Here is an 18,282-nt window from a genome sequence, read left to right on the forward strand (position 1 = left end):
GTGTCTCCACTGGGTCATTCCCACTATCCATGGCTGGGGCAGTAACTCCTGACTGAGCTCACATTCCTACAGACAGTTTTTCTCAGCATCTTTCGGAATCTATGTCCTGTTTTCTGAAAATTACCTAACAGTAGGCACATCAGAGGCATTCTTCCAAACTGTCTGCCCACGATCAGACTTGGCCGGCAAATACATACTGTTGGTGCTCATGCCAGAGAGCCTGAGTTCAACCCTTAGAACCTACACAAAGGTGGAGGGAAAAACTTGTCTGACCAGAGCTGACTCTGATCTTCACATACACACTGTGGCACGCTGCCTCGTGCCCTAACAAAACAAAACAAAACAACAATAACAAAAAGTTGCCCGTTCCCTTCACATGACTCTGTGGCCCCTGGGCTCCCAGCTGTCATATTAGTTCCTGGCTGCTTCTCTGGTCAGCTGCTTCTGTTTAGTTGATGAAGACAGCTGGGTCAACAGAGGCCCAATTGTCTCTTCTTCTGGCCTCCATTGTTGGGGCCCCAGCTGTCGGTCAGCTTCCAGGGTCAGGGTGTAGGGGGAATGGAGACAGGACAAATGTTCAGATATTTACGACTGGACCCTAAAAATAGAATCACCAGACTTGTTCTACAATAGGGAAACAGGTTCAAGGCATTTTATGATATGCCTTATGCTTATACCATGGTGAAATAGCCACAGATAGCACAGAAATGGAGAGATGCACCCCAGGAAAGAACATATAGCGGGGCTGGTATGCCCAAAACAGACCCACCACCACCACATAGTGCAGAGAAGTCTGTGGTCACATCACCTAAGCAAGTGTCTGCTTATTTCTACCCTGGGAATGCGGGCGGAGCTGCGCATGACCACGCCCTCCAGGCGGCACTCCATTGGGTGCTTCTCCTTGGCCGGCGCCCGGTCCGGTTGTCTGTGACGCAGCTGCAGGCCAGAGCTCCACCTCCAGCTCCCAGCGCCATGGAGGCGTGTGTTCTGCGTAGGCCCTGCCTCCTGCACCCCTCCCACCCCTCCCGGTGCGGAGTGGCGTCCAGAACAGGCAGGGCCGGCTGCGGGATGTGAGTGTGCGGGGTCGCGCGTGGGGCCAAGCATGGGTTCTGGGATCCCCGTGGGCACGGCGGGACAGCTGGGGGCGGGTTGGGTGACCGTGCGGACGAACGGTGGGTCTCCCCTTTGCAGGGCACCGCGGTGGGCTGCAGGCTGCGACTAGGGCACAGCCTCCTGCAATCTCGGTCTACGCACTCCCCCCACCCCCAACGCCCCAGCGCATTTTGTTCCCAGCTTCACAGATGTGTGAGCTAACTCGTGAGACAGCCACATCCCAGCCCCTACACCATACACCCCGCCTTTCCCCGTGCAGGCCTTGGGCCTTGGCACCAGTACTCCTGAATACACCTGGCACTGGCATGTGACCTTGGGCACACCTGGTCCCCAGAGCCGCTGTGAGGACTGTGTTGGAAGCTGATTTAGTCAAAGCCAGCCAGGGCTCAGTTAGGAGCTGTTTTCATTCCTGTTGGTTAAGTGACCTGGTGTGAGTGGGGAGGGGGGACATTGCTTTCCACAAGGAGGCTGTCGTCCATATGTGTGTCTATTCTGCATGTTGGAGGCCTCACGCAACACAGCTGTACCAGCATGTACCAGAGAAACGCTGGCCCATTGTGTACTCCCCACGTTACAACATCACCTTCATGGGCCTGGAGAAGCTGCACCCCTTTGATGCTGGGAAATGGGGCAAGGTGATCAACTTCCTGAAAGGTAAGAGCCGTCCCTCCTTAGACTAGCACCTGCCTCCTCCATTTCCCTATACCTACCACATCCTCAGACCTGCATCTACCTTCTCCATTTTTTTCCTTCCCCACATCCTCACCGCCCCCTCAGACCTGCATCTGCTCCTCCATCTCTGTTCATCCCATCCTTACCTGATTTCAGCCCCCAGACCGCCTTCTGCCTTGCTGTTAAAGGGTCTTTCCAGGCAGGCTACTAAGCAAGATGGACCCTGTCTTGTATTCCCTCCTGTTAGATCCCTATCTCCCTTCCTAAAAATCTAGAGCAAGCTCCCGGGTCTGCATCGTGCAGAAAATAGGATCAAATTAGACATTAATAACACAGCTGTTTCTGTTGGGTTAATTTCGTTCCTCTGGGGACCTCCTGTCTACGGCAAGTGGCACAGCTTCCCTGTCCGCTGTAGGGACCTGCCTGAACATCCAAAGGAAATCATGGACTAGAAAGCACACAGGTGATGTGTGGTGTTGGTATAAGTCTGGGATGCTAACCTTGCATGTCTGTTGCCTGCACAAATGGTTTCCTGCTGGTGCCCTCTGCCCCCACCTGCCCCATCAGTGGCATCACAGATGTGTTCCTCATCCCCCCCCCCTCAGCTGGGAGTGAGCAGCCAGCCCCTCTTACTCCTGTTCCTCCGAGGATGAGGAAGGATGGGAGGCAGGACCACAGGGCAGGCTCCTTGGGTGCCCTGGCTGAGTCTGGAGGTGTCGGAGGCCATGGGATGCTCTGGACCTATGTATAGATATGGATGGGACCGGTTGGCATCTGAGCACGACTCATTGAAAATAGTCCCTAGGTTGTGATTTCTCTAGAACCAGAGCATCACGGCCCAGTCTCACCGTCCTGGGGGGAGGGGATATGTCTGTTCTCAGCCTCAGTTTCTTTTGTAAAATGAAATGAATCTTTGGTAGCCCTATACAGAAACCAGATTCTGCAAGCCATTCAGACACCCCGATGCCTCCCTATACAACTACTCCTACACTTACTGCATATTTTTAAATGAGCTTTGGGAATTTTTAAAACTTAACTTTGTTTTAAAAGGAAACCCATGTCATCAAAATGGGAAAGGGCAGTTTCATTTGCCATAAATAGAAGGTCGCAGCAGGAAGACAATACTCTGAAAACAGCAGTTGTTCAGCTCTGGCGTCTGCTGCCTGTGAGCCACTGCTCTCCTTTGGTTAGCAAGGGAGATGAGCAAGGCTCAGGCAGAGAAAGGCCATGCCATCCTGAGCCACCTGTGGAGGGAGAGTTGCTCTGAAGAGCTTTTTTCTTCCTTGAGAACATTCCTGTTCTTTGTGCTGTCTGCTCCTGGAAGTCATCCAGTTGTACCTGAGTTCACCTGGTGGCTGTCAGCAACACAGAAAATATGGAGACTGCTGTGTGTTTCAAGTTCAACACCCTTGGACAGAGAGTCTAACCACTGGCCACACTGGCCTAAGGAGGCAGCCATTCTCAGAATACCCACAAGTTCACTGTATGCTGAGGGGCTGCCAGAGGCTAACCTGCAGCCTGAGGGTGGGCCTAGGGGCTGGGCCTGCTTCGAGAACTGGAAAGGAAGCAGGGTTTTGCTCTGTGGTTCCAGAAGAGAAGCTGCTGTCCGATGGCATGCTGGTGGAGGCTCGGGAGGCCTCAGAGGAGGACCTGCTGGTGGTGCACACGAGGCGCTATCTCAACGAGCTAAAGGTACAGTACAGGGATCTGTGGACTGTGGCCGGGAGCAGTGGCAGGAGGAAGAACAGCTCAGCCCTAGGCATCTAGGGACTCCTGTCCCTAGCACAGGGGAGGTTCTTAAGATGAAGAGGGACCACTAAGAAGATATCTCTGTATATAGTTAGCTCCCCATTTTCAGGGTATGTGCAGACAGAACCCCTTAGAGGCTTTGGGCATATTGGTGACCTTCAGCCTATGCTCTAGACAGGGCTTAAAGGCTGTTGCTGGCATCACTTCAGTGAGAGGGGACATTAGCCCTGTCCTGTCCACTCGGCCACTTTATTCTGACCTGTTTTTGTAGTGGCCTGAGATGCTATTCCAAGGTCTCCCTGTAAATGAAAACTCTTGGGCAAAGTGGGTTTGAAATGCCTCAGGGTCCGTAAGGGAACATAAAGATGGTGGTGGGGGCAGATGGAGGTGTCTGGGGTGCAGCAGCAGATCTTCCCCTTCCATATGGGCTGTGTGGTTGGTTGCCGTACTGCCGGGCCAAGACTACAGGACCTGCTTTATCAAGAGAAGCCAGAATGCCGCTTATTAAATGATATTCTCAGATTTCTCTTTTTTTTTCTATTTTTTTATATTGGGTTTTTCAGGGGGTGTTTTTTGTTTTTAGTTTTTATGATTATTGGGATTGAGCATGTTAGGCAAGCACCCTACCACTGAGCCCCAGCCCTAGCCCCTACCCTGATTCTGAATGTTCTAACTGTAAGCTTTAAAATCCCAACTGTAGGCCACACTGGACTACCACTGTCTGCCCGTGGCCTCTTTGCACAGGAGACTGTAAACTCCTATTGGAAGTCAAGGTCTTTGGTACATCCTTTATGTGACAGGTTGACGTTGGGGGGAGGGCATGGTTGCCAGTCTGCGCTGGCTGGAACTGCCATTGATTGATCAGGGTGCCATCGATTCTCTGCCTCAGAGAATGGGAGTTCTGGTTCCCATGTTTCCCGCCAGAGCCCAAGGCTTCAGGACTCCACAGATGGCAGAAGTCAACAGGCTGTTTCACTCTGTTGGAAAGACCTTGGCTCAGAAGTAGTCTGCTCCAAATCACTTGGGGCTGGTGGTGTTAAGCATGGGGAGGGCCCTAGTGGGCATCTATTCAGGATCAGGGCCACAGTTGCTACTTCTTTCCCCTCCAGCCATGGTCTGAGCTCTGAGAATTCTAGATGGGCCATGGCAGTGTGAGCTTGGGAAAGATTGCCAGGAAGACGCTGAGTCCTGGCTCCCAGGAGAGAGGTGTGAAGCGCTGGCTGGAAGCCCAGTGCCTGGCTGCCCTGGTTTCCTGGGGCCCAGACATGCGTGATTAGTCCATAGCCTAGAAGCCTGGCCAGGAGTCAGAGGGAGAGGGGAAGGCAGGAGGAGGATGCTCTGAGTTTGGCAGGGAGAGACCAAAACAGAGTGGGGCCGGGATGCGGCACAGGCTGGGGGGATATTTACTAGGATTCCGCCCATTTACAAACCCTTATGGGAAACTTATAGGGCAGGTGTTCCCCAAATCTGGAAGCAGTGTAGTCTGTGATTCCCCAACAGAAAATAAGAACAGAGGTGGGGGGCTCAGCTTTATCAGCAAAACACACAGCTGTTCACCATGAGGACGCTTGGCTCAGAGCTCCGTGGGAGCCAGATCAAAGGGAGAAACGTAACTTTTATAATACACCAGGTCTTGCGTGGCCAGGCCACAGTGAGTCTGGCAAGCTGAGGAGGAAACATGGGTTTTATCCTGAGTACCACGACCAGGTTTGCAGGTGGGGGAGTGATGGGTGAGGTGCTGTTGCCACTCAGGTAAGACCTAGCTAATGCACAGCTCAGACACACCTCCCCCACCCCGTGTCTGCACGGTCTGTCCCTTTCCTTTACCGGAGACATGCCAAATGGTGTCTGGCAGGTCTCTTTAGTGTTCCCATTGGTGGTGGTTCTTGGGTCTTCCTGTGGGTGTTGTGCACCATCCTCCTTCCCTGCCTCCTGCTGCCTCATCTGCTCTCTCCCACACACCTGCAGTGCTGCAGCCTCCCATCCCAGTGACCAGGGACCCCAAAGAGAAAGACAACATTGTTGCAGGAGCACCTACTGTGTGTACAGCCTAGGACTGGACCCATTAAGACTGGAATCTTGGCAACATCAGCACGGGTCTTTCCTTGCTGTGAACTCTAGGGCCCTGTCCCTGGGAGCAGGTCAGAGCGGCTCCTGATGTCTGTCCCTGAGCACGGTCAGCAAGTTCATAGCCAATGGGCATGCTGTTTTGAGTCCTACAGGGGAGGGATGGAACCAGAGACCAAGTCTCTCTCCAGCGGAGAGCAAAGAAGACATGTAACTTGCTGAACATGTGCCCAGCACCTGCAGAAAGGAGGACAGCAAAAAAAGGGTGTGGACGACATTGAGTCCAGCAGGCCTGAAGGGTGGGAGTGAGGGAGGGACAGTCTAAGCATGGGCCACAAGTGCAAAGGCCCAGTAGGAAGGAGGGAGACTGACCTCAGGACACCCAGAGGGCAGAAGATGGGAGAGGCTGTAGGGCATGGGAACCTGGGTCTTTGACTTAGTCAGTTCTTCCTATCTTCCAAGAGGCTCATCTCCCCTTTTTAAAAAAAAATGTGGTGAATTACATATTTCACAATCCACCATCTTAAGGCTCAGCAGTGTCTCCATCTTTCATCCATGTGATGTCACGGTCTATAGCTGTTCCTGTCACCCTGAAAGAAAACCTGATCCCACAGAGCATTTGCTCCCTGCAATTGCCATCCCTCTGCCCGGTCTCCGCCCACTTACTGTGCTGCCATAGACTCACGTACTTTGTACTTGACTCAATACAGATGAAATCAGTGTGTGAGCTTTGGCATCTGGTTTGCCTCACCACAGAGCATATTGAGCATTTTTCTTCCCCAGTGGTTGGGATTGAGAGCTCTAGTATGCAGGGCAAGTGTTTTGCCAGGAAGCCACATACCACCCCCGACACATTCTTCTTCATGGATGCATAATACTCCACCATGTGGTGTACCACATCTTGTTTGTCTATTAGCTTGTGCACATGTGGGCTGTTTCTCCCATTTTAATGATTGGCAGTTGTGTTGCTATGGGTATGCCCATACACGTTTGTCTCAATACCTAATTTTGCTTATTGGGGGGAGGGCCTCAGGGTTACAACGATTCTGTACCAAGGAAATGTCTAGCCTAGCCATGTGAATTTTGAATGAATGAGTTTATTAAAGTTTATAGCAAGCAAAATTAAAGAACAAATAGCAGATAGAAGCAGTAGAGAGCCCAAGAGGACATCATATCAGGAGCCTGCGGCCCCCAGCGCAAAGCATTGGTTTCACCTGCTTTGTGGTGTAAGAAAAATGACAGAGCCCAGGGATTCCTGGGAGTTTAGCTTGGTTTGTCTAATCTCAGGCAGGTGCACAATTACTAAACTACGTCATCAATTACTAAACTACGTCATCAACCTCCCCTCTTTAAAATATAAATGTAAAAAAACACTTTAATTTTGAGACAAAGTTGGTGTGAGCTCATGATCTTTATCTTCAACCTCCTAAGCCAGTGGGTTTACAGGCACTGGCCTCTAGGTCCCACAGTGTTATTTTAGATTAAGGATTGGTAGTACTAGTGTACCTCTGGAGGGGATAGACACAGATGCCGTGCATCTTTGGATGGTGACACGGACATGCTGGCAGCTGTGTGCAGGTCTACAATAGTCTTCTGGGCAGCTAGGACAGTGTTTTAAGGAGGTAATGACAGGCCTCTTCAGCAGGGCCCCTTCAGCAGGCTTCCACTGTTAATACCCTCATTTCAGACCCTGATTTGCAGACAAGGAGGCAGGCACAGAAGGAAACAGCTGCATGCAAGATCACACAACTGAGGCCACTGTGAGGCCATATTCATTCACTCTGACCACTGTAATTACCGTGCCCCATGGACCACTCTGCCAAATCCCTTTGTCCCTCTTCCTCCAGAGTCACAACCCACTCCTACCTTGCACCAGTGTTTTATTTGGTGACCAACAGGTTTGTTTTTCCAGAAAGCTGTCATGGCACATCCTAGCTCAGCTCCATCCAACCACCAGCCTCAGTGTTTGGCCAGCGCTTGAAATATGCCTGAAGTGACTGAGGCACAGGATTCTCATTAAACATGCATGTTTTATTTGTTTTGTTTTGTTTTGTTTCTTTGAGGCAGGGTCTTGTGTAGCCAGAGCTGGCCTTGGACTCCATAGTCGTCGGCCTCCAAGCTGGGATGAGAGGCATATACTACCACGTGACCTTTAAGTGACTCATAAGTACAGGCTCATGTTTTTGGGCCCTTTGTTCTCAGGTCTAACCAACCAGAGGGAGAATGTTCTTAAAACAATAATGCATCCATCTTAACATACACATTTCTTCTGTTGCTCCCTAGACTGTGGCATAAACTTCTCTCAACGTGATAATATGGCCCATGCTATAAGCAATGTAGGCATGATTTATACAGGAGGATATGCTCAGGTTCCATGTAAATATGACTCCATTTACACATAGGCCTGGAGTCCTCGGGGATCTTGGCCGTGAAGCAGTCCCCTGGTGAAAGCATGGAATTGCTGTCTATAAAGGTAGAACAGGCAGGGTATAAATGTAGTGCATACTAAATCACAGCATTCAGGAGGCAAAGGCAGATGCCTCTGAATTGGAGGCCAGTCTGGTCTACATAGTACCACGGCATCCATGGATATGTAGAAGTATTGTTGTCTCCAACGAAAAGAGCAAGGGGCAACAGAGGGAGCTAGATACATCCAAACCTGCCTCTGCAGAGCCGAGCAGAAAAGAACGGAGTCAGGATTGGAAGTGCAGGGAAAAATAACAAAGTACTCACATCAGCTGGAGATGGGGCTCAGGGAGTCCCTGTTATTTTAGTTTTTAGTTCTGGCTTTCCAAGTGCCTCTGTACTGCCCTGACAGTATGCTGTGAGCCTGTGCTAGCAGACTAGGTCCGGAACCACCGCAGACCACAGAGATGCTTCCTTTCCATGCCCTGTCCAGCTTCTGACATTCCTGAACTCAATCCCTTGCCCTAAATTGCATCTTTGACCTAAAGCCTGCATCTGGGGGACTCTTGTTCACTGTTTACCTTTTGTAGGCATTGCCTTCTCCACGAGGCCCTCTCCCTTCCCGTGAAGACTGGTACTTCTCTGTCATAGCACCTGCTAGCTTGTTAGCCTTGGCTACAAGTGTCCCAGCACTGGTCAGGACCTGCCTGTCTCATGCTGACACTTGGCCTTGGAGACAAGGCCCTCCTGGTTAGTCCCGGGCTGCGGGGAGAAGAGGAGCCCCATTGCAGTCTCAGCACAGCCTGCAGTCCTTATACTAGACACAAGAGGGCAGAAGAGTGCTTTAGAACACTGCCATCTACTTCACTGTGCCCAAGCTAGCAAAGCTAGGACCCAGCTGTCGCTTCCCAAGAAGGAGAGGGGAGCCACCATGCCCAGGCCTGGCATCAAGTTTGACTTCCATGTCTCTTTCCACAGTGGTCCTTTGTGGTGGCTACCATCACTGAGATCCCCCCTGTCATCTTTCTTCCCAACTTCCTTGTGCAGAGGAAGGTGCTGAGACCCCTGCGGACCCAGACTGGAGGCACCATCATGGTAGGCTGGGTGGGGTGTGCAGCTCCAGGCCCCTATCCCACTTTGCCCTGTAGGGACTTGTCCCATTCAATAACAATTTGAGTTACTGCATTTGCAGCCCAGAAAGCATATGTTCTACAGGAGTTCTCTTCACTGCTGGGGGGCTGGTAGTGTGGGGACACTTTGTGTCAGAATCAATGAGGTCTGTCCCAGCCATGGTCACAGCACTCTGGAACTACCAAGTTTTGTATTTATTGCCATTCATTCCCCCCAAATGCCTGCAGGGTTGCACCCACCAGCTTGCGGTATTTCCCCAAGCAGACTGTCTCTTTTCCATTCAAAAAGCTATGTGGGAATCCTCAGCTCACCTCACTTGAATTTCTGGTGTTTTCCCCATAAAACTGGGATGGCCACTCCCAACCCTTCCCCACTCGGGCAGTTGGGTTTTTCCCCTGGTCGCCACTGGTCTGTTGAGGAACGCGGTGCTGCCTCGTTCTTCCTGTGGCTTATTCCTGCCCCAGAGCTTATATTGAATGCGTACTTGCCTACCTCAGGATGAGCCTGAACTCCTACCCTCTGCTTGTTTCCAAAGGCGGGGAAGCTGGCTGTGGAGCGAGGCTGGGCTATCAATGTTGGTGAGTGCTGGAGCTTCAGAATGTCTGGCTGTCCAGAGGGAAGTGGAAAGGGTGTGGGTACAGAAGGACAGGAAAGCCTTCCGAGCCAGCTGAGTAGCCTGGAGTAGTTAGTATACAGCCTTTTTGTTCCTGTGTAGGCCCCACGGGTACCTCTGTCTGCTGTGAAATATTTGTTCTGAGAATATCCCCACCCAACATTTACATATTTCCAATGACAGGGAATTCTCTCCCACCCAGAGAGCCTGTGCCATCCCTCAGGTAGGCTCCTGGGCATGTCTGTGTGGAATTAGTCGCCTCCACGTGGTTCTCCTGAAAGGGTCCATCTTTCTGGGGTCTAGGCCAGTGGACAGGGCTTGGTCATGGGACGAGTGGATAGGCCCAGGCTAAGTGCCACATCAGGAGTTCTGGGGGCCAGTGCTTTCTGGTTCTGTGTGGTCTCTGCAGTCTGTCTTCACAGTCCTTGACAGTTGAAGAACCTTTTTCCTAGCAGCCTTTCCTTTGCTGTTGCATAGTTGTCTTATGTGGAAGCTGCTGGCTTGTGCAGGACCCTAGAGGATCCCTTTTTGTGAACTCCACATGGCCAAGGGCCATGACTTTTCCTGCTTGCATTGCCAGGTACCCAATTAGACCTGGCATAGCCTTGGTGTTAGGATACCCAGTTGCATAGGCACATGGGTAGTTTATGCCATGTATGTCTGTAGCATAGTTCCCGGTTCATGGAGGACCTCAGTGATACGCCTATCATGGAAACTAGGGCCTGGTTAACTGAGCGTCTGGGTCCTAATGAAGCCTGGATTTCACTAATGGTGCTGCTAACTGTTTGATTGTTATATTTTCTGGGCATGTTGTTGGTCCTCTCTGAGCCTGGGGCAGCTCATCTGTAAAAGGTACAGTGAAGTTGGAGCTCTCTTCTGACTTCAGCAAACTGGGTGCCAGGTTGCCACCCCAGTGAGTGGAAGAGTCAAGTTCTTTATCTGCACAGCCCCCACCTCACACTGTCAAGGTGGGGATAGTTTTGGACCTCCATTTCAGAAGGTTTCTATAACCCAGGGTCTCCAATGATACAGGGGCAGTAGCAGCTTACTAGCCATTTTAGCAGAAGACAGGCAACAGCAGCCCCTCTGGTCCAAAGCAAAAAGGGCTCCCAGTCTATGTCTCAGGGTTTGGCTTGGTATGGTCAGCCGTGGCCAGCATAGGGTACCGTTCCTAGTCATCTCTGTCCACTACAGGGAAAACCTGGGTCCAAAGCAAGCCTGCTAATGCTGCCCCTTTCCTAGTGTGGAAACCCCAGGGCAACACAGCTGACTGACATGGCTGGGTCTCCCTGAAAAGTGGCTTTTACTATGGGGCGAGGTGGGTATAGCATAGAGCTACCTCTTGGTCTGGATTTGATGACATGCCCAGGTGTTCTGCTCACTTGGCCAACCTGGAATCCCAGCAGGAGGGGGATTCGGGGATGGTAAGGGGGAGCGCCTAGACCTGGTTCTGACCAACACCACTGTCTGGCTTTCTGCAGGTGGTGGCTTCCACCACTGCTCCAGTGACCGTGGTGGGGGCTTCTGTGCCTATGCAGACATCACACTGGCCATCAAGGTGTGTCTCTGAACCTGTGGTACCTTACCTCTAAAGACCGCATCATCCCATAGCTTACCACACACTCTAGGGGAGGGAGGTGGGCTCACAGTGGGGAGGGTCTTCCTGGCCGAACTGGACCTGGCACATTCCAGCCACTAGAAGGTGTCTGTGGCAGGAGGGAGTCATCACAGCTTCCCCAGTGCTAGGAGTAGGTGTGGGTGGAGGGACAGGCTGGTGGGCGGGCGGGTGGGTTTCAGGACTGTGGGTATGAAGAAGGGTGTGGCTGAAGTGGGCAGGGACAAGTTAAGATCCTGGTGACAACAGAGCTCCGCATAGGTGGTGTCGATTTCAGATCCTAACCCGGACCCAGCTTTGTCGCTTGCTCCTCCCTCACTGAGCCCTGAGCATCACTCTGAGGAAGCTGAGTGAAGGGAGCTTGCCCACTCTGTGGGTCTGTGGAACCCCTGAGCCCTCAATGTGCTCTCTGCTGAGTCTCATGCTGGGTGCCAGGCTAAATGCAGTCTCTGTTCTTACAGGCTGTCAGCAGACCTGAATGTTAGAACTTAGAGGGGAACAGGGAAGGGGTCTCCTAGTGGAGGAAGAGGCATCAGGATTTAGCATTATAGAATGAAGCAAAGTGGGGAGTTAAATTCTAACACTGTGGGGCTAATCTGTCAACCCCATATTCCCCAGGGGATTCACGACCTGATCTCTTAACCTTCAGGCCATAGTACATACTCCCTGCCCCCGAGCCTTCCCTCCCATTCCCACCCTCCACTGCTCCCCGCATTTCTCCTAGCACCCCAGCACTCCTGGGAAAGTGATGTCTTACCCATTGTCCTCCTGACCCCCCAACCCCTTCCCTTAGTCCCCAAAGGGTTGGGTCCTCTGACCTGTCAGGTCCTCACACATCTTCTCTCCCTGTCAGTTCCTGTTTGAACGTGTGGAAGGCATCTCCAGAGCCACCATCATTGATCTCGATGCCCACCAGGTGAGTACTCTGTAGGAGCCCAGGCACCAGCGCCTTCCTTTGGTGAGTCAGTCGCCTTCCCATGTCCCTGGTAGCTTCTGTCCTTGAACCCAAGGGGTCTCACTGCCTCCTGTTGACCACTCATATACCAGGCAGGAGCTCTTCATAAGGCTCAACTACTCGGCTCCAGGTAAACCAAGTCTCACATATACAACCCTTTGTAGTTTGTACTCTGTGTCCCAGTTCCACCAATGCCCCTGCAAAGCCAAGAGGGTAGCAAGCAAGGCCAGACCTTGCTCTGCTTCGCAGAGAGGGTGAGAGACAGGGTTGACCACACTGCAGTTCTGAAAGAGGCTATGGGGTCATGTCTGGAGAGTGCCCGGCTCTACTGCCTGTCAGCTGTCTGACACTAGATCCCTAAGGTCAAGCCACCTGACAGAGCAGGAGGCAGTTCCTGCGGTGGTTAGGGTCCCCCCACCCCACTGTCCTGAGAGCAGCTGCCTGCAGTGACAGTTGTGTCTGCGCATAGGGCAATGGGCACGAGCGAGACTTCATGGGTGACAAGCGAGTATACATCATGGATGTTTACAACCGCCACATCTACCCTGGGGATCGCTTTGCTAAAGGTAAGTTTATCCCAACCTCTGTCCTCAGTGTGTGCCTGATGGGTATGACTATGCCACTCCTTTATCTGTAGTGTCCCCACGAAGTGAGTGCTCCCACTATACCCACAAGCACATGGGGACCTAAGGGAGCCACTCGACGAGAGAGAGAGAGAGAGAGAGAGAGAGAGAGAGAGAGAGAGAGAGAGAGAGCAGGGGTGCAATAGAAAACATAAAGATGGAAGAAGAAAGGATTTGTGCCTTGGGGAGATTTCTATTGCTGTGATGAAACACCATGACTAAAAGCAACCTGGGGAGGAAAAAGTTTATTTCAGCTTACCGTCTCTATATGCTCATTATGAGGGGAGTCAGGGAAGGAACTCGGTGAGAAGTGAAGCAGAAGCCGTAGAGGAATGCTGCTCACTGGCTGACTCCTCCCGACATGCTGAGTTTCTTTTCTTAAACCCTAGGACTACCTACCCAGGGGTGACACCACCCATAAAATACAACACAGTTGCCCCCTTGTTGTCGATGTGATGGACAAACATTACTATTCAACCATAGCCTTCCTCTACCATTTGTCCCCAGGATGGTATGTTAGTATTAATATCACAGTATCAAACATTCCAACCTTTAAAAGTTCTAGTCTTTAAATATTCAAGCACTTTAAAAGTCCAGTCTCTTTAAAACACTTAAAATATCTTTCAAAGTTCAAAGTTTCTCTAAAATATCCGAAGTCTGATAACGGGGTTCTTACAAGATCAAAATAAACACTTTTAAAAAACAACAACAACAACAACAAAAACTCTTGCGAGGGAAGAACCAGAACCAGTGCACAATCACAATCTAACCAATGCAACAGTGTAAAAAGTCCAGTGCACGACATCTGGGACCCATCCACAGTTCTCAGAGCTGTGACGGGCCTGGTCCATTTCTCCATTTCCAGCCTCTGCAGTATATCTTGTGTCCTAGGCTCATGCCAGCTCTACTCCACAGCTGTTGCTGACCTTGCCGGTCATCCCATGGTACTAGGGTCTTCTGTAGTCTACGATGGATGCACCTCCACTAATCACCTCCCTGGTCTCTCTTAGGGTCTCTTATCCCACCACTGGGTGTCAAGCCTCAACTTTTCTCCATATCCCTTCCATGCCTTCAAAACCAGTACCATGTGGGAGACTCTCCACATCACAAAACTTGGCTTCCAGCACAGTATACGGCCTTGGTCTCCTCTGCACCCTTGCTTCTGTGTTGACCCTGAGCAAACACTTCCCAGATTTTTGCCTTAATGATGCTGGTCTTTTCTTAATTATCACTAATTCTCAGTCCCACCTGACTAGTGTCAGTTGTCGCAGAAAAACAGAGTTTTATCTCAGTGTCATTGGCCTCTTGTTAGTCATAGCTGATTCTTCACCTCAGCTTACCAGAACCACAGATTCTCAATACAGAATAGCACGCGAGTAGCCCTTGGTAGAGCCTACGATTCCCCATGAAACATCACAACCCAGGCCTCCATTGTCTGCACTGCTTTCAATGTTCTTATCTTCCAGGTTCCCACACTCAGTGGCTTTTCCACCCCCAACTTCAAATGTTAACATAATATTCTTAAAATCTGTCACAGCGATACTCCATAACCTCGCACCAAAAATGAAGGCTGGGGGAAAAATGCTCAGTTTGAAAATAGCTAAGTTTAAGTCCCAGGTCCCTTATCAGGTAGTTCATAACCACCTATAATTCCAGCTCCAGGGGATCTGATGCCCTCTTCTGGCCTCTGCAAGCACTGTACTTACGAACGTACTCCCATATATGTATAATTAAAATAAGATAAAATATAAGTAAATTAAAATATAATAAAATGTTGAAAAAGAAACAAAAAAAATAGCAGAAATGGACTCAGAGGCTCTGAGACCAAGTTTGAAATCAGCAACTTGCCTGCCCCACTGGCGGAGGTGTCTCCGTCAGCTTTCTGTCTCCATGACAGAATATGTAGGATTATTTTGAAGAAACCAGTACCGTGGGATCACTACTGAGGTCAGCAGCAGCCTTAGAGTGGAGCTGGCTGACAGCTTGAGAGGAGGAGAGTTAGCCTTGGCCCATGGCTTTAAGGTCCCAGCCTGTTCAGTAGGACCTGTTGCACTATCACGTTACAGGGTACCACAGCTACATGTGTGGTAGGAAACCTTCTCACCTCATCATGACCGGAGGCAGAGACATTCCGGGGCCTGGTCGTGATATATCACTGCCAAGTTGTACCACTTCCAACACTTGGGTCAACCTTTTAAAGGTCGTCATCAGTTGCAGCATCATACCATGGGCTGCGAACCAAGCCTTCGACAGATGGACCTCCCGGGACATGGACGATGAAAACATGGCAGGGCCATGTAGGCACAGGTGGTGAGGCAAGGCTACTGCTGACTCTGCCTAAGCTGACTCTGAACTATTTGGAGCCTGGGCTTGGATATGTGGGGTGCTCAGTGTTGGTAGGGCTCAAGGATGGGTTCCTAGGCCCTCAGGGATAAAGTTTCAGCTTCTGTCACCTGTCCTCCCACGGACCCTTCGCCACTCAGCTTTGGTGCAGGGAGAGGCCAGGCTGAGATGCAGTCAGTCCTATTGTGGGTTTCTACAAGTCCCCGCATGGATGCCATCCTCTGCCTCAGTTTCCCCGCTTTGTACTCGGGGCTGTTTGTGTCTCCTTCCCAGAGGCCATCAGGCGGAAGGTGGAGTTGGAGTGGGGCACGGAAGATGAGGAATATCTGGAGAAGGTGGAGAGGAATGTCAGGAGGTCCCTCCAGGAGCACCTGCCTGATGTGGTGGTGTACAACGCAGGCACGGACGTGCTGGAGGGGGACCGCCTCGGGGGGCTGTCCATCAGCCCAGCGGTATGTCCTAGCATGGGGAGACATCTGGGGATTCACCTGTAGCCTGGCCACCGTCCGACCACATATCAGTCACCTTTCTGTTGCTGGGAGAGAATCCTCTGATAACCGTGGCCGCTCGGGGCAAAGGACTCATTTTAACTCACAGTTCCTGAAGGAGTGGGATTATTCACAGCAGGGAAGACATAGTAGCGGGGACGTGGGCCTGGTGGGGTAGGCAGGAAGCAGAGAGATCACATTTGGTCTGTACACAGGAAGAGAAAGAATAGGAAGTGGGGCCCAGGTTTAAAACGTGATGTACTTTCTAGCAGGCTCTGTCAACTAAAGGTCTAGGACCTTCCCAGGCAGCACCACCAGCCAGGGAACAAGTGTTCAAACACGTGTGAACCTGTGGGGGACATTTCATATTCAAGCCATAGGGACCCTAGGGCGACCTAGGACATGCATCTATCAGCCCAGGGTACATCATGCCCCCCAGGGGGCCATTTTTAGGTATTTGTCTATCTGCCAAGCTGCGTGTCCTAGTCCTGGGTAGAGCAGGAAAGCCATGCTCTGATGGTTGGCAAAATTAGAAAATATGGGCAGCCTTATGTCTGGAGGGCTAGACTTGCAGTAGTACCTTTTGATACCACGAGAACTCGGGTCTATCTGAACTCAATGCCTGTCTTCCCACAGGGCATTGTGAAGAGGGATGAAGTGGTTTTCCGTGTGGTCCGAGCCCACGATATACCCATCCTCATGGTGACTTCGGGTGGGTACCAGAAGCGCACAGCCCGTATTATCGCCGACTCCATCCTCAACTTGCATGACCTGGGGCTCATTGGGCCTGAGTTTCCCTGCGTCTCGGCACAAAACTCGGGCATCCCCCTGCTTTCCTGTGCTGTTCCTTGACGGCTACTCACAGAACATTGTCATACCTGCCCCCCCACCCCATCCACCCGCCCACCCGCCTGTGTTTGTTGCTGTGAAGACAGCTGCCAGTGAGCGTGGAGGGGCAGGAAGAGCAGGAGCCAGCCTTGCTGGCCGTTTCTCCACTCCCCACCAGGTGCCCAAGGGTCTCTGGGCCTTGGGGTGGAAGAGCTGAGTCCCAGGGAGGAGCCGTGCAGGAAGCAGGCAGGCCATCACGAGTCGGGGAGGACAGCTTAGCTCCAGCCACAGGGAGGGACCTCTGGAGTAGAGTCGTTTGCTGTCCAGATCAGCCAGAAGAAGGGCCCTCCCTGACCTGGTTGGCTTACTTCCTCACTTCAGTCTGGAGAGGGTCCCCTCCTGGACGTTGGTGTCCGTGGGTCTGAGGGAAGTTTCCATAGCCAGCCTCCAGGGGGCACTGGGTTCTCAGCTAACAGGTAGTAGTCCTGGTATGGATTTGGAGGCCTAAGGAAGGAAACTGGGACTCTCCAGTTTGGGTTCCCCCAATAAGTCAGGGTCCAGACATGTTTCCCCAAGCCCCCCTATGATGATGGAGTGGAGCATTGAGGATGCCCAAGGCCCCCAACTTATCTCCTCTGTTCAGCATGGAAACACGTTTGGGATGAGTGTTTAGCTCAGGAGTGACCCTCCAAACTGGAGTTTTTATGGGCCTGCTGACCAGGATGGAGAGAAGGCAAGGCCCAGCAGACAGGAATAAGATGGTGGCTGGTGGCCAAGCTAGTCCTAGGTGGAGCTTGCTAGAGGGAGGCCAGCGAGGGTAACATTTAGGTACAGTGGCCCCACAGACCGAGCTACAGTCTCCACTGGGCTCACCTAAAGTGCCCAATTTTCGTCTCTGTGGCCCCAAGGTCTACCTGCCCTCTGGCCATTCGACCCTGAAGGGACAGCCAGGGCCCTCCGTGATGTAGGCAGGAAAGCAGCCACCCCTAGCCAGAGATTGGCAGCATAACCAAAGGCACAGGGGTAAGAGGATGTGGGCCAGCTGGGTTTCCTCCTGCCCTGGATCTGCCCCAACTACAGGACTCATATTCATTACCATGTGGGGTATTCCCACAGCCTTCATGGCGTCCTTCATACTCCATCTGCTGGAGTCGGGAGGATGCCAATGTCACCCGTTGTCTACACCACTGACCTGGACCAAACCCCACAGTACTAATAATGCAGCTCCACACCCCTCTGCCATGGCCTCTCTGCCTCTGACTGGAGGTACCTCCCAGGACATTGGGGAGTGGCGACAGCACAGTTTGTCACTGTGGAGTTTGTCTGAGTGCCATTCAGGCTCCAGGTTGTTGCTGTGTGTTCTGAGGTAGACAGACCTGCCTCCTGAGGACCACTGGAAATAAAGATTCAAAATTCACCAATCCAGACACGTAACCAGGGCGGCTGCCCAAGATGAGTGGCTGTTTTGTTTGTTTGTTTGTTTTGTTGTTGTTTTCCATCATCAAAGGTCTGAGGATACCACAATCCCCATTTTAGCAGAGAGGGAAACTGAGGCCCCAGAAGGAGGGTGAGGAGTTTGCCCCTGGCCACACATGTCTGAGTAATGAGCAAGGTTACAACCCTGTTCTGTCAGATGTGCAAGTATGAGGCTCATCCTTTGCTGGGATGCAGGGCTGGGG

The 18,282-nt window shown here is 51.7% G+C and overlaps 1 protein-coding gene across 1 annotated transcript; it reads left to right on the plus strand.

The window, feature by feature from the left end:
- Positions 1-939: 939 nt before the first annotated feature.
- Hdac11 (histone deacetylase 11) lies at positions 940-18,028 on the plus strand. The gene is made up of 10 exons (XM_021190508.2): positions 940-1,070; positions 1,619-1,767; positions 3,377-3,477; positions 8,986-9,102; positions 9,674-9,716; positions 11,233-11,309; positions 12,220-12,282; positions 12,791-12,887; positions 15,561-15,739; positions 16,412-18,028. Exons 1-10 carry the CDS (start codon positions 973-975, stop codon positions 16,625-16,627), a joined length of 1,140 nt encoding a protein of 379 aa, XP_021046167.1. The 5' UTR covers positions 940-972; the 3' UTR covers positions 16,628-18,028.
- Positions 18,029-18,282: the final 254 nt, after the last annotated feature.

Source organism: Mus pahari, chromosome 2 (genome assembly GCF_900095145.1).
Source record: "Mus pahari chromosome 2, PAHARI_EIJ_v1.1, whole genome shotgun sequence".
NCBI lineage: Eukaryota > Metazoa > Chordata > Mammalia > Rodentia > Muridae > Mus > Mus pahari.